General features: G+C 30.5%; 5 protein-coding genes across 5 annotated transcripts; 2 read left to right on the top strand and 3 right to left on the bottom strand.

Annotated features, from left to right (window-relative positions):
• Positions 1–51: 51 nt before the first annotated feature.
• OCT59_012233 (uncharacterized protein) lies at positions 52–1,471 on the top strand (the record flags this gene model as incomplete). Its single annotated transcript, XM_066134324.1, has 4 exons — positions 52–279; positions 354–440; positions 508–958; positions 1,076–1,471. 4 exons carry the CDS (start codon positions 52–54, stop codon positions 1,372–1,374), a joined length of 1,065 nt encoding a protein of 354 aa, XP_065989600.1. The 3' UTR covers positions 1,375–1,471.
• OCT59_012232 (uncharacterized protein) lies at positions 1,151–3,546 on the bottom strand. The gene is made up of 8 exons (XM_025314860.2): positions 2,909–3,546; positions 2,767–2,829; positions 2,490–2,667; positions 2,137–2,423; positions 1,984–2,067; positions 1,876–1,898; positions 1,621–1,807; positions 1,151–1,368 (listed from the first exon to the last, which is right to left on the bottom strand). Exons 1-7 carry the CDS (start codon positions 3,372–3,374, stop codon positions 1,658–1,660), a joined length of 1,251 nt encoding a protein of 416 aa, XP_025184170.1. The 5' UTR covers positions 3,375–3,546; the 3' UTR covers positions 1,151–1,368; positions 1,621–1,657.
• A 238-nt stretch (positions 3,547–3,784) lies between these two features.
• Positions 3,785–5,435, bottom strand: OCT59_012231 (uncharacterized protein). Its single transcript, XM_025324817.2, has 3 exons — positions 4,806–5,435; positions 4,548–4,719; positions 3,785–4,480 (listed from the first exon to the last, which is right to left on the bottom strand). Exons 1-3 carry the CDS (start codon positions 5,332–5,334, stop codon positions 4,045–4,047), a joined length of 1,137 nt encoding a protein of 378 aa, XP_025184171.1. The 5' UTR covers positions 5,335–5,435; the 3' UTR covers positions 3,785–4,044.
• A 65-nt stretch (positions 5,436–5,500) lies between these two features.
• OCT59_012230 (uncharacterized protein) lies at positions 5,501–8,505 on the top strand (the record flags this gene model as incomplete). Its single annotated transcript, XM_066134323.1, has 11 exons — positions 5,501–5,751; positions 5,826–5,934; positions 6,029–6,229; positions 6,302–6,457; positions 6,532–6,730; positions 6,815–6,908; positions 6,971–7,115; positions 7,192–7,350; positions 7,419–7,601; positions 7,676–7,956; positions 8,037–8,505. 11 exons carry the CDS (start codon positions 5,501–5,503, stop codon positions 8,359–8,361), a joined length of 2,103 nt encoding a protein of 700 aa, XP_065989599.1. The 3' UTR covers positions 8,362–8,505.
• Positions 8,506–8,639: 134 nt separating this feature from the next.
• Positions 8,640–13,069, bottom strand: OCT59_012229 (uncharacterized protein; the record flags this gene model as incomplete). Its single annotated transcript, XM_066134322.1, has 21 exons — positions 8,640–8,985; positions 9,060–9,349; positions 9,425–9,523; positions 9,590–9,698; positions 9,770–9,843; positions 9,920–10,003; positions 10,081–10,141; positions 10,216–10,285; positions 10,356–10,435; positions 10,549–10,680; positions 10,770–10,922; positions 11,014–11,369; positions 11,443–11,553; positions 11,643–11,768; positions 11,844–11,997; positions 12,065–12,199; positions 12,282–12,350; positions 12,421–12,509; positions 12,581–12,685; positions 12,850–12,928; positions 13,022–13,069. The coding sequence occupies 21 exons, from the start codon at positions 13,067–13,069 to the stop codon at positions 8,863–8,865; spliced, it is 2,547 nt and encodes an 848-aa protein (XP_065989598.1). The 3' UTR covers positions 8,640–8,862.
• Positions 13,070–13,217: the final 148 nt, after the last annotated feature.

The raw sequence follows: 13,217 nt of genomic DNA, 5'->3' as shown, positions 1-13,217 counted from the left end.
CGTTCAGATATATTTTTCCTGATTTTAATCTATTCAATCTATTCTTTAGGCATGGCTCGTTTAATTCTTCGTAAAAATATAACGAACATTTTTTATTCTTCTCTCTTCCATTCTAACTTTTTTCGATTTTATTCAACGTACCCGTCCTCTCCTTCCAAAATCAAAATCAAATCTAATTCGGATCAAATATATGATTTTCGGAGTGATACAGTAACTAAACCGACTGATGAAATGTTTGATATTATGCGTAATGCATCACGAGGGGATGATGTATATAATGTAAATGTCCACTCTTGGATAAAGTTCTTATAGAATTTAAGAAATTATAATAATAATAATAATAATTTTATTAGGAAGATGAATCTACTTATGAACTTGAAACTTATATAGCGGAATTAACAGGACATGAAACAGCTTTATTTGCACCATCTGGTACAATGGTAAAATCATTCAAAATTTATCATTATTTAAGTATAAACTGAAAATATTCTATTCCCACCATTTAAGACCAACCAAATAGCAATTCGAGCACATTTATCAACACCGCCACATTCGGTATTATGCGACTTTAGATCCCATATTTATAATTACGAAGCCGGAGGAATAGCATATCATTCTCGGGCTTCCGTTACACCGCTAATACCATCCAACAAATTATTCTTAACCTGTTCCGAAATTGAATCAGAATTAATTACAACAGATGATAATCATTACGCACCAACTCGTGTAATCTCTTTAGAAAATACATTACATGGTTTACTCTTTCCTCTTAACGAAATTCAAAAAATTTCTAAATTAGCTAAAAAAACGAACATAAAATTGCATTTAGATGGAGCAAGATTATGGAATGCATGTGCTGAAACTGGCTTATCTTTACAAAAGTTTACAGAAAATTTTGACTCAATAAGTATATGTTTATCAAAAGGTATTGGTGCACCAATTGGTTCAGTGCTAGTAGGTAATAAAGAATTTATTAAAACTGCCAAACATTTAAGAAAATTATTCGGGGGTGGTTGGAGACAATGTGGTTCATTAGCTGCCGCCGCTAAATATGCTATTATTTCCAATTTTCCAGATAATTTAAAAAAATCTCATTTGTTAACTAAAACATTATCTAATGAATTACTTAATCTAGGTATTCATGTTACTCTTCCTGTTCATACTAATATGATTTTTATTGATACTAAATCAATTAATATTACGACTAGAGAATTAGCTAATAGATTAGCTTCACACAACATTCTTATTTCTGGTAACAATTCTACTACTACTAGATTAGTTTTGCATTATCAAATTCCTCCTATTTCCATTGAAAAATTTATTGATGTAGTTGCTAATATTATAAAAGAGAAAATTTTTTTAAAAAAACTATAATGTACATAAATAATAATCAGTAAAAGAAAAAAAAATTGAAATGCTGTGTATATGAATTTGAATAATATAAAATAAGATGAAAAGTACGGTAAAGAAGTTATATTTATCGGATGTTTCTCTGAATATAAAGAACATCATTATAAATATGCTATTATTTAATACGTGATTTTTATATATTATATTCTTATGTAATCTTGTTTTTTAACAAAAATAAATGAAAACAAAAATTAACTAACAGAAACTTACCTTATATATTATATATATATATTTAAATTTAATAACATTATGAATCAATTTGAATTGTAACATGTGATATATCATATTTTTGTTTTAAAATCCGTCTGGCTTGTGATAAAATTGTTGCAGGAACCAATGGCTCTGCTGAAACATCTGGATCATATGGATTAAGTACCAAATGGCATGTAAGAGTTGTCTACAAAGAAAAAATTGTAGTTTAGTGATAAGCAATAAACTAAAGACTCTTCACAAGTAAATTCTTACTCGGCCAACTGTTAAATCCCAGACTGAACGTTTTATTAGAAAAAGGTTAAGATTAATAAATTGATTCCCATCAAACAAAAATTAGGACATAAAATTAGGGATAATTACTGTGCAATTCATGTATATTCTTTACTCCTTCAATTCCCTTTAAATCTTTTCTTACAGAATGTACGTCAATATGAGACGGAGTTGCTATGATTAGAGAAAAAGTTAAAACGTATATTTAATAAATAAAAAATTATATTTTTTTACGGTACAAACCTTCCATCAAAACTCTTATACCACTTCTCAATATACCAAATGTAGTGGCCATTACAAGAGCTGAGAAAAAAAATGTACATAATGGATCGACCCAAGTCTTACTATCATCCAACATAATAACTATAGATGATATTAAAACTCCCAAGGAAGACAAGAAATCTCCCAATACATGAAGCAAAGCTGCACGAACATTAACACTACTATTTCCATGATCACTCCCATGACTATGACTATGTCCACCATGACCATGACCATGATCATGATCATGTCCTAAAACAAGCATCAACCTATAATATAATATGATGTCAATATATTTTTTTGTTAAAATTTATATAATTATAAATGTTAATTACACAATATTTACTGCAACCCCTATTGAGGCTACGAAGCACATGGTTTTTCCATCTACATCTATTGGATGTTGTATACGGTCATAGGCTTCGTAACATAGATAGCCAGTAAGGCCCCAAATCAAGAAAATTGATACAAGAGCACCTAGAATTTCTGCCCGATGGTAACCATACGAAAGTGCTAATGTCATAAATTAGACCGAATTATTATAGGTCAGATATTAATTTGAAATCGAAAAAAAAATAAAATATGCTAGTTCCATTTGTTGATTATACAAACATTTCGTAGCTGGTCTTCGCGCAAGATATATAGATAAGAGTGAAATTGCGAAACTAACTACATCTGATTTGTTTAAAAGGAAAGAACTTAATTATGCAAATATTAAATTCAACAAAACTACAATAATTAGTTGATCTCTTACCGCTTAGCAAATGAAAAGAATCACTTAACAAAGCCAAGCTTCCAGCAATAAAACCGCCGATAAGTTCAATTACAAAAAATAAAAGAGAAATTACTATAGCAATCCATAATTTTGAAGCATATCTTTTAGAGGTTCTATCCATACGACATCCATCATCTTCGTCTTCTAAACCACACTTATCCTCTTCATCTTCACGAATATCGGGACCTTCAAACGAAGTATATAAAAGTGGGGTTGATGAATGAAGAGAAGTAATGCTCGGATTATCATGATAAGACTCGAAAGATGCGCCTCTTGGAATATTCATTTGTGGTTGAACGTCGACAGGTAGTGAAATATCTTGTGCCGATGTATCTAGTGAGGAAGGATAAGCAGGTGAGTCTGGTGGAATAGGGCGGACGGAGGTGTCGTCCGCAGAGTGTTCAATTGTATTAGCGTTCAAGTAGTCGTTGCTAGTTTCTACCATATTTACTATTTATATACCACTATTCTATTTACAATTGTTGGTAGAAATATGATACTAACAGACGTACTTTCTTTACTAAATCGAAAATCGATTTTAACAAATCTTGTTAATTCTTGTAGGAAAAATTGATTGGTAAAATAAGCGGAGACAGAAAATTATTAAAAATTTTTTTTTAAAAAAAGGAAGTTAATTAATGTACATTTATGCGGCAGCTTTGGTAAGACAAATTAGTAGGAAAGATTCATTCGTTATCACAAGGTAACACAAAATTATTAAATTGTCAGGATAGATTTATATTGCTATTAGAGAGGGTGAATTTAGGCTTACAAAATAAATTGCGATACAATTAGAGAGCAAATTTCCGGAGTATAGCTTTAATGACAAAAAAAAAAAAGAACCGGAAGCAGTCATAATTAAGACAGTATTTAAATTTTATTATATAATGGCATTGATTACATTAATTATAAAGAACCATATTAAACAATGAATCTTTTAATTGACTGGTATTACATGACTAATTAATTCGCGAATAAATAATAAATCATCTACGCGAAAACTCATTACATGTATTATATGTAGAATAGAAAACTCATTTTGTTCTTTAAAATGGCAACCAGATCATACACGGTAGTGAATATTATATATTATAAAAAAAGTTCGTTTCACTTGATTATATCAAGTCCATAAGACTGAACAATGCACTGACGCTCTCACCGTTATGTATTCTTCTAATTGCTTCTGCAAACATTGGAGCAATACTAAAAACTCCCATCTTAGAACATTGCGCTAAATGATCAACTTGTGGAACACTATCGCTTACGATGACTTGATCAATCTCACTTGTTACAATTCTTTGAATAGCATCACCACTCATAATTCCATGAGTGATAATGGCACAAATCTTTTTTGCTCCGCTTTCACTAAGAATCTTTGCGGCTTTGGTTATTGTATCAGATGTATCTGCAATATCGTCAATTAGAACACACACTTTGTCTCTAACCTCACCAACAAGCATCATATCAGTTTTATGAGGCTTAATTTGAGAACGACGTTCTTTATGAATCAAAGCAAAATCCATATGAAGTTTGTCTGCAATTGCTGTTGCTCTAAATAATAACAAATACATTTTTAAGAAATAAATCAATCGTTAAAACACCAATAAGCAAATCCTACCTTTTAGCACCACCAGCATCCGGAGAAACAATTACTGCATTCTGATAATTTGGAATGTTTTCCTTAATATATTTAATCATCAAAGGTTGTCCGTAAAGATTGTCAACCGGTATATCGAAAAACCCTTGAAATTGAGGATCATGAAGGTCCATAGTTATTATATGGTCGGCTCCTAAAGTAAATGAGCCGTATGTATATTAATATTTTATATTTTATTCTTTATAAAGAACAACATTATTTACATTATCATGTAACAACCTGCACACGTTATAAGATTGGCTATAAGTGTTCCAGATCGAGCAATCCAATGTTTATATCCGCCCGCGCTACGAGTAGATATTTCGGACGAACTAGTACCATTAGCGCTTTGCTCTCCAAATGGATTTTTCACTTCGTTTGCAGGAGTTGAATCTGGTGTATTATAGGTATAACCAATAAAAGCATCCTTTGGAATGCGTGGCAAAAGTTCACCATTTTTCTTGTAAGGAGCATCGGGTTGTCGCGCGTATGGAAAACAAGGTATCACAGCAGTAACCTTTGCCGCTGATGCAATTTTACAAGCCGATATCATAATCAATAGTTCCATTAGATTGTCATTGACGTGGCCACAGCCAGATTGAATTATATAAACGTCCTTTTCTCTAACACTCTCATGGATCTCAACATTTGTTTCTTTATTTGAAAATTTTGAAAGTTTTACACGTCCAAGTTGCACATTTAAACGAGAAGCTATTTGTTCAGCTAATTCAGTATGCGACGAGCCTCCAAAAATAACGATATTGCGCATTATTAAATAGATCCGCGTCAGAAAAAAACTTCACTTTCGCATTTAAGATTACGTAATTAAAAAGAGATGAAATAGATGAATAACTGCGCCACAGTAATCTTAATCTCTCGCGTTATTCAACATTTGTATATTATATATTATATAATAACTATAACTTTTTTAATAAATGTCTTCTGGTCCACTTGTACAATTCGTAGCTTACTCCTCAGCTGTTGAAGCCATATTCTGGCACACTTTATCAACGCGAAAAATTGATTTGTATAAATTAGATGATACTTCACATGATATTTTGGGACATTACTTTACTGGTCATACTATAACTTCACAACATGCCACTGAAGCAAATATTTCCATGCCAGCTCGTTTGTGCCTTGGAATTGATGCTTTCGATGACACCAATTCCGCTTCTTTCTCACGGTAAGAACTAAAATCTGCGAACTTATCGAAATTCATATGTTAATTCGCGTAATATATATATATTCAATTTACAGCTTACCACCTTTCGCCTATCCTTCAATTGGAAAAATAAAAAATACTAATACAATTGAAGATTTTAAAGCTCTTGACAAAGCTGCTTTATTTAAAGAGATCACAGAACAAGTAAATTCAAATAAATTCGAACTTATACTTTAACGGTTTTTTTAAAATTCTGAAATAAAATCATCATCTCAACTTTGTTCTGTCCAATATTTAGATTTGGCAGGATATTAAATCTGGAGAAGCGGTAAAAAATCCGTATCTCCTTACCCGATTCCTTCTTGTGACCTTTGCAGATTTGAAAAAATATAAATATCATTACTGGTTTGGTTTTCCTGCATTAATAACCGAACCACCATGGCATGTTTCCGAAAATGGCGAAATAAAAAGCATTAGGGATTTATGGATATCTAGCGATGTTAGTCTTATCATTATTTAAGAATATCATATATATTAACAACATAAATTAACATGTTCAAAACTTGATCAGATTGAAAGCTTCAGAGAAAATTATGATCTTTTTAGACAAAAACAGTCTTGTGCAAATGCTGGATTTTTCCTCGTCAAACGATCCAATAGTAAAGAAATGATAATCGGTAGCCTATCTGAATTTGACACATTCTTTGAAGGCTGTGGTAGTGATGAGGTGAATTTAGGACTCGATTCAATGTTTTTTTTTCAATTGAGAAACTAATTAACTTTTATAGTATATAATGTTAGAGAATTGTTGGATTTGCTGATCCTTCAAGCTTGCCTACAAATCCCGGATGGCCATTGCGTAATCTTTTAGTACTTTTGCAACGTCGTTGGAATATACATAAGATTAAAATATTATGTTACAGAGAGGTTCCAGGCAAAAAGGATGTATCACAAACTTGTATATTGACAGTTGAAATACCTGAAACTGACACAATCTCTGGTACTGTATTGGATTTTTGGAAATTTATTTATATTATCTTTATAATAGCACTGTTGATGCTAAATAATTTTCATTAATCATAAGATGAGTGTCCAAAAGGTTTAGGATGGGAAAAAAATTCTCAAGGTAAACTTGCTCCTCGTTCTGTTGACCTAGCACATCTTATGGATCCAGTAAGGTAAGGAAACGCGTATAAGTCTCTATTACATCGAATTGAGATTTTAACATTCTATATATAAGGTTGGCCGACACGTCAGTTGACCTAAACTTAAAATTAATGCGATGGAGGATTGTACCAAATCTACAACTGGAAAAAATTAGAGAAACAAAATGTTTATTACTCGGTGCCGGAACTTTGGGTTGTTATGTGGCAAGATGTCTTTTGGTAGGTTGATTATTTGATTATTTATATTTTAAAATTATAAAATATGTTAATTTACGTGGCTTCTTATCTTATATAGGGATGGGGTGTTCGTCATATAACATTCGTTGATAATGCACGTATCTCATTTTCCAACCCTGTTCGACAACCATTATTCTTCTTTGAAGATAGTCTCGAGGGAGGCAAGTTTAAAGCACAGACCGCTGCTGAAAATTTAAAAAAAATTTATCCTGGCTCAGTATGTATAAATTTGTGTTTCCCTAAACATTTTTTTTAAACCTATATTGAGTCAATATTGAAATTTAGATAACTGAAGGGCATCATATAAATATTCCTATGCCAGGACATCCAGTTATTTCAGAATCACAAGTTCGTAGTGATATTGAAAAGATAACACAACTAATTGATTCACACGATGTTATTTTTCTATTAATGGATAGCAGGGAAAGTCGATGGTTACCTACTTTGTTGGGGGCAAGCATGCGAAAGGTTTTTAAAATAATTCAATTCTACTTGATTTTAATAAAATAATATAATATTTACTAGTATATTTTATTTATTAGCTTGTCATAAATGCAGCATTGGGTTTTGATACTTACGTAGTAATGAGGCATGGCGTCAAAGATCTTGATTTCACTTCGAAATCAACAGGAGTTTCTAGCAGCAAAATGCCAGAAATTAAGCAACTGGGATGCTATTTTTGTAACGATATTGTGGCACCGACTGATTCTCTTAAGGATCGTACACTTGACCAGCAATGCACGGTGACGCGGCCGGGATTATCTGCAATTGCTAGTGCATATGCCGTTGAACTAATGGTTTCTGTTTTACATCATGAAAAAGGGTAAATTCTATTCGTATAATTTAATCTTTTTATGACTGGTTTACAAAAAAAAATTTTTTTTTCATTCTATTAATTAATAGACCAGCGGCACCAGCAGATACTATTAATGATCTTTCTGGTTCAACAGATACTAGCACCTCAACTCCTTTAGGTATTATACCACATCAAATACGTGGATTTTTAACCAATTTTAATAATATGTTAATAGTTGGGCAAGCCTACGATAAGTGTACAGCTTGTTCTGATAAAATATCAGAAGAATATAAAACAAATGGATTTGAATTTCTTAAACGTGTTTTTGATTCACCCACATATCTTGAAGAATTAACAGGATTAGCTAAATTACATCAAGAAAGTGAAGCTGCTGGTGATTTTGTTTGGGATGAAGAAGATAATGAATTGTGAAGATTATTTGATCATAAAGAGATTATTGACGTTTTCAAAATGTCTTGGCTTTTCATATTAACTATAATTATTTTTTTTTAATATTAATGTATTTTCATATCTTTGCCACATTGCGAATAAACCCTTTTGGCTACGTTATTTTTTATGTCGCGTATTCGTTTAGCTTTTAATAATAATGAATGCTAAAAATAACAGAATTTAACCAACTTTTAAAATATATATTACAAATCAGAATAAGATGCAAAAAATCGTCTCGTAAATCCGTGATTTAATTTTTCAAAAAAATTTCTTTTTTAATTAATGAAAACAAACATCACTAAAAATACAAACTTTTTTGTATGAATCAAAATTAAATATATTCAATATTCATGCATATTTTTTTTGACCTTCGACAGAATTGCAAAAAAATAATTGACTCTCCGTATAAATTGTTTTTTATGATAATTAAATAAACAATAATTTCATTGATATTTTCCTCTATACTCTTCAAATAATTTATTTCTAATCGTCGAGTCCCTTGAAATAAGTTGAAATCGGAAACCATTCTTTACACTTATTCTTAAATTCTTCGGCTTTTGATGAATCTAACTTGTTTTTAAGTTGTTCGTATACTGATATGCAATTCTTCATAAAATTAAATAAATTGTAAATAGTCGAATCGAAAAAGAGAAATACATACATATTACTTGAATAATTACCTTTAGTGTTCTCGTACTCAAAAATTCATCCTTAATAGAGTTCATCAATAAATTTGTGACTTCTTGTTTATTATCAGGATTTATTTGCAATAATGCATTAGAGCCAGCTAATAAATGTGACATGGACCCTTTATTCCTTGCTAAAAATTCCTCAGTATATACTTCTAAGGAAGTATTATCGGGAAGTATGGTTGGTAATACTGTATTAACAACTTTAAAAATTGTTTGATATTCAGTAGAATCACGTAACGGTTCTCTTTTTTCGTTTTCTTCTTTCTCAAGCCTAGAAACTAAAATAAGATAATCTGTTGAAATATTTTTCATAAATTATAATAAACATAATATTATTAGAATAGTTACCATACCTTCAAACTTGAATCGTATTATATTTACATGTAATTCTGGATTTTCTTTATCAATATTATATGCTCGTTTTAGAGCCCTAAGAGCGAGTAAATACTTTTCTGAAATATAATGACGATTATTAGTAACTAAGCATAATAATATTTATCTGAAATCAGAAAACAAACTTTTTTGAATGTAATATTCAAATCCTAATAAATGTGTTTCTATTCTTTTCGAAGCCAATATTTGCAAAGGTTGAAGGAACTTGAATGCTTCCCCTAAAGGATCTTCTACCTGTAAATCATTCTAGAAGTTAATTAAATTATTAATAATGTTTATTATATAATAATCAAACATAATTGAACCTTCAGAAATTTTTCGCCTTCCGGGTCATCATCTTGTACTTTCTTTTTCGATTGATCCTCTTTTGCCGGAGAAGCTTTATGAAAAAAAAATTTTATTTCAAAATATATATATATATATATATATAACTCACTTAATAAATTAACTCTTACCTTTTTTTGCCTCCTTAAGCGCAGCTTTTTTGGCTTTACTTTTGGCTTTCTTGGCAGCCTTAATCTCTTCTTCTGTCATATTTTCTTTTGAAATTATTTTGTTCGAATTTTATTCAATTAGAAATTTTCCATTATATTAAAAATTCGCAAATGAAACGTACCATAATTTTGACTTTCTTCACCATTGGCTGATTTTGGATTGTCTTTTAGATAAAGATAGATCTGGATTTTTCCATATATGATGATTCATAATAAGAACAAAGGAGACAACATATGAGAATATTACTTATACTTACCTCTATGGCATTTTTCGCGGCACGGAAATAATAGGGGTGTGAACGTAGCTGATCTTCAAGTCGTAACATGCTTTTACATCATAGCAATAATAAATAAGTGTAAAAATTTCACGAGAATATAAGAATGAATCGCGACATACCTCAAGTATGCTCTAAGAGTAACTTTGCGTAGACAATATGTATGAAAATCGAATTGATCATCCGTTATATCTGCAAAATGCTTAAATATGATTGACAATAAACCATATTAAAAATGCATTATTTATATTAATAATTTAAAGTATTTAAAATTTATGTATGTAGAAAATTACTAACTTAAATGTTGAATTATACCTTGTCGATTTGATGAAAACGTTTAAGAGCTTTGCCTAAATTATTCTGCCTCCTATAACACTCCCCTTCCTCGAGTGCATACCACATACACTGCATGTCTATAAGATCCGTTAATGGATCAGGAGCGTCGCCCTTTTTTTTTTTAAAAAAAAATATATATATAAATAATCTAAATAATATATAAAAAACCATATAAAAAACATTCAATCAATTATACACACTCTAGTAAATAATCCAATTGTTTTTAGAGCTTCTTCTGGTTGATTATTCCGAAGCATATACTTTGTGCATTTCGAATTGATGAACCTATCTTGAAGATCCAACTCTCGGGCTTCGTCCATAACTTTCATGGCATTATTAAGGTCTCCCCCATGCTATATACGTCAAAGATGCAAATAATTGGTAATTGGTAAGATTGGGTTTCAATTTATGATGCCACCTAAAATATCTATTTAAAGTTCGGACCTTGAGTATACGGCCCTTTGTCATATATAATTCTACTAAAGTTGGTGTGTGTTCGATTGCTTCATCGATCAACTTGAGAGCCCTTGTAGTATCACGTTTGTTATCGTAATGTTGAGCCAACAAATAGAGAGTCCAGAGATACGCTGTAGGTTCTTCAATTTCGTCACCAGCATCCGAACTTTTGGTGAAAGTGTTACACGTCTTTAGATTTTGGAGATATTCTTCAACCAATTTCTCAATTGTATCCTCCTTTATCGGATCAGCATAAAGTTTTTTAAGATTAACAAATAATGAAGGGACACCTTTTCTAAGAGCTGCTTGCATATATTTATCTACTTCTACTTTAAATCTTTCATCTACAACCATATAATAAAATATAAGAATATTACAAACAAGACAATCCATGCAAACCACATTCAAGTAACTGACCAGCTGTATGTTCTATAGGAAGTAGCTTTAAAAGATTTGACTTTGGATATTTTGTTGCCATTTCTTGACAAATTTCAATAACTTTTTCGCGTTGTTCAGAGGACAACTCATCTAACAGGATTCAATTCTCATTATTAAATGAACTTATTATAGTGAGTTAACACGTTAAATTAATTGATATATACTAATGAAATACTTACTGGTATTTATTTGGGAAGCTAATAACAAGCCATTATAATAATCATAACAATCGGGATTGTCAGCAATCAAGTCTTCATAAGCTATCTTTGCTTCCTGATATCTTTCAAGTTTCAGCAGAAAGAAGGCTAGTCGAAAAAGACGAATATATGATTATTTTAGCATAATATAACTATGATATAGTCTATAATTGATATTCAAACCTCTCTTTTCTTTCCATGAGCGACGATCACAAATATCATTTTCAATGGATTCTAAGTGCTCCAAAGCTTTATCAAACTTGCCACTTTCTTCTATTATAAGATTATGATATAGCAGCATCTCGCTGTGTTCAAAATTCATAGGACCTGGTTTTTCCTACGAAGGATGCCATCATCATTAAATGTAATTAAACGCAAATAGCTTAATGAGATTTTATATTCACCTTTAAAGTATCCACGTAAGCTTTCAATACTTTTTCGGCTATTTCATAATTTTCTAGCAGATGATAAGATATAGCAAGTCCAATCCAATATCTTTGATTATTATGTCTTAAATTCAAAAGACGAAGTCTTGATTCCTTTTAATTAAGTAATATTCCCATCGAACAATAATTTAATATTAATAATTGTTAAAATAAACATAATGATTCTACATCTTACATTAAAAGCCTCATAATTTCGCATTTGAATTTGGAGCAAGGAATAATCTTGAAGGATTTGCATATTATCCTATCACCAAAAAAATTTTAAATAAATGATTTTCAAGTGAATGCGAAAATAATATTTAAATCATTCATACCTTATCAAATTTTAATGCTTGATTATAGCACTTTAAAGCTTCACCGTAGTTTTTATCGGATCGATGTAACAATCCATATACGTGCCAACCTGTCCGATTATAAAAAGTTTGAATGATGGAAAATTGTTTCTAAACAAGTAATCATCAAAAATATAATTACAAATATGGCTCTTCAGATCAAACCTAAGCCCTTTGCGTACGAAATCATGAGCTTCTTCCTTCCTATCCATATGGTTAAGAAACAATCCTTTCATAGCCAATGTCTCTGCATCAATAATTAAATGATGATAATCGCATTATCAAAATTACAATAGATAAACATCAATTAAATGAATTCATTTTCAAAATAATTTCTTTATTATGCAAATAAAACAAAATTTAACATATATCAACAGATATAAAAAAAAAGAAATAATATCATATATGTACCCCCATGTTCAGGAAATTTTTTCAATATTTGATCAGCAGCTTTCAACCCTTTCTTATACTGTTTATACTCATAGAATTTCTAATATAAAATTTATAACTTTTCGGTCAGTCATGCTAAATATACATATATAATAATATACCAGAAGTAGCCATCACTATATAAGATACTTGCAAGAATTTGCTTAAAAAGAGCAGATTCTTTGGACGGTAATTCCCTCATTTCTTTAAGCTAAATAAAAGCTTTGAAGATTGCACTCGATATAAAATGTGCTACAAAACTGATCTCTCGAATGTTAAAAAAAAAAATTTTTTTTTAACCCTTGCGAAAAAAAAGTAAATTTTACTTTTTAGTTATTTGTGTGATGGAA

The sequence above is a fragment of the Rhizophagus irregularis genome, chromosome 2, assembly GCF_026210795.1.
Source record: "Rhizophagus irregularis chromosome 2, complete sequence".
Classification (NCBI taxonomy): domain Eukaryota; kingdom Fungi; phylum Glomeromycota; class Glomeromycetes; order Glomerales; family Glomeraceae; genus Rhizophagus; species Rhizophagus irregularis.
Note: the sequence above shows the minus strand (reverse complement) of the source record. Positions and strands in the feature narration are given on the sequence as shown.

What these genes read in the sequence shown, in the direction of transcription:
- OCT59_012232 (XM_025314860.2), bottom strand. Translation starts at nt 3,374, where the DNA reads ATGGTAGAAACTAGCAACGACTACTTGAACGCTAATACAATTGAACAC. An exon ending in TATAAGAGTTTTGATGGAAG is followed by an intron (nt 2,068 to 2,136) that starts GTTTGTACCGTA and finishes CTCTAATCATAG; the next exon opens with CAACTCCGTCTCATATTGAC. An exon ending in GGGATTTAACAGTTGGCCGA is followed by an intron (nt 1,808 to 1,875) that starts GTAAGAATTTAC and finishes TTTTCTTTGTAG; the next exon opens with ACAACTCTTACATGCCATTT.
- OCT59_012231 (XM_025324817.2), bottom strand. Translation starts at nt 5,334, where the DNA reads ATGCGCAATATCGTTATTTTTGGAGGCTCGTCGCATACTGAATTAGCT. An exon ending in CAATCTTATAACGTGTGCAG is followed by an intron (nt 4,720 to 4,805) that starts GTTGTTACATGA and finishes CATTTACTTTAG; the next exon opens with GAGCCGACCATATAATAACT. An exon ending in GATGCTGGTGGTGCTAAAAG is followed by an intron (nt 4,481 to 4,547) that starts GTAGGATTTGCT and finishes GTTATTATTTAG; the next exon opens with AGCAACAGCAATTGCAGACA.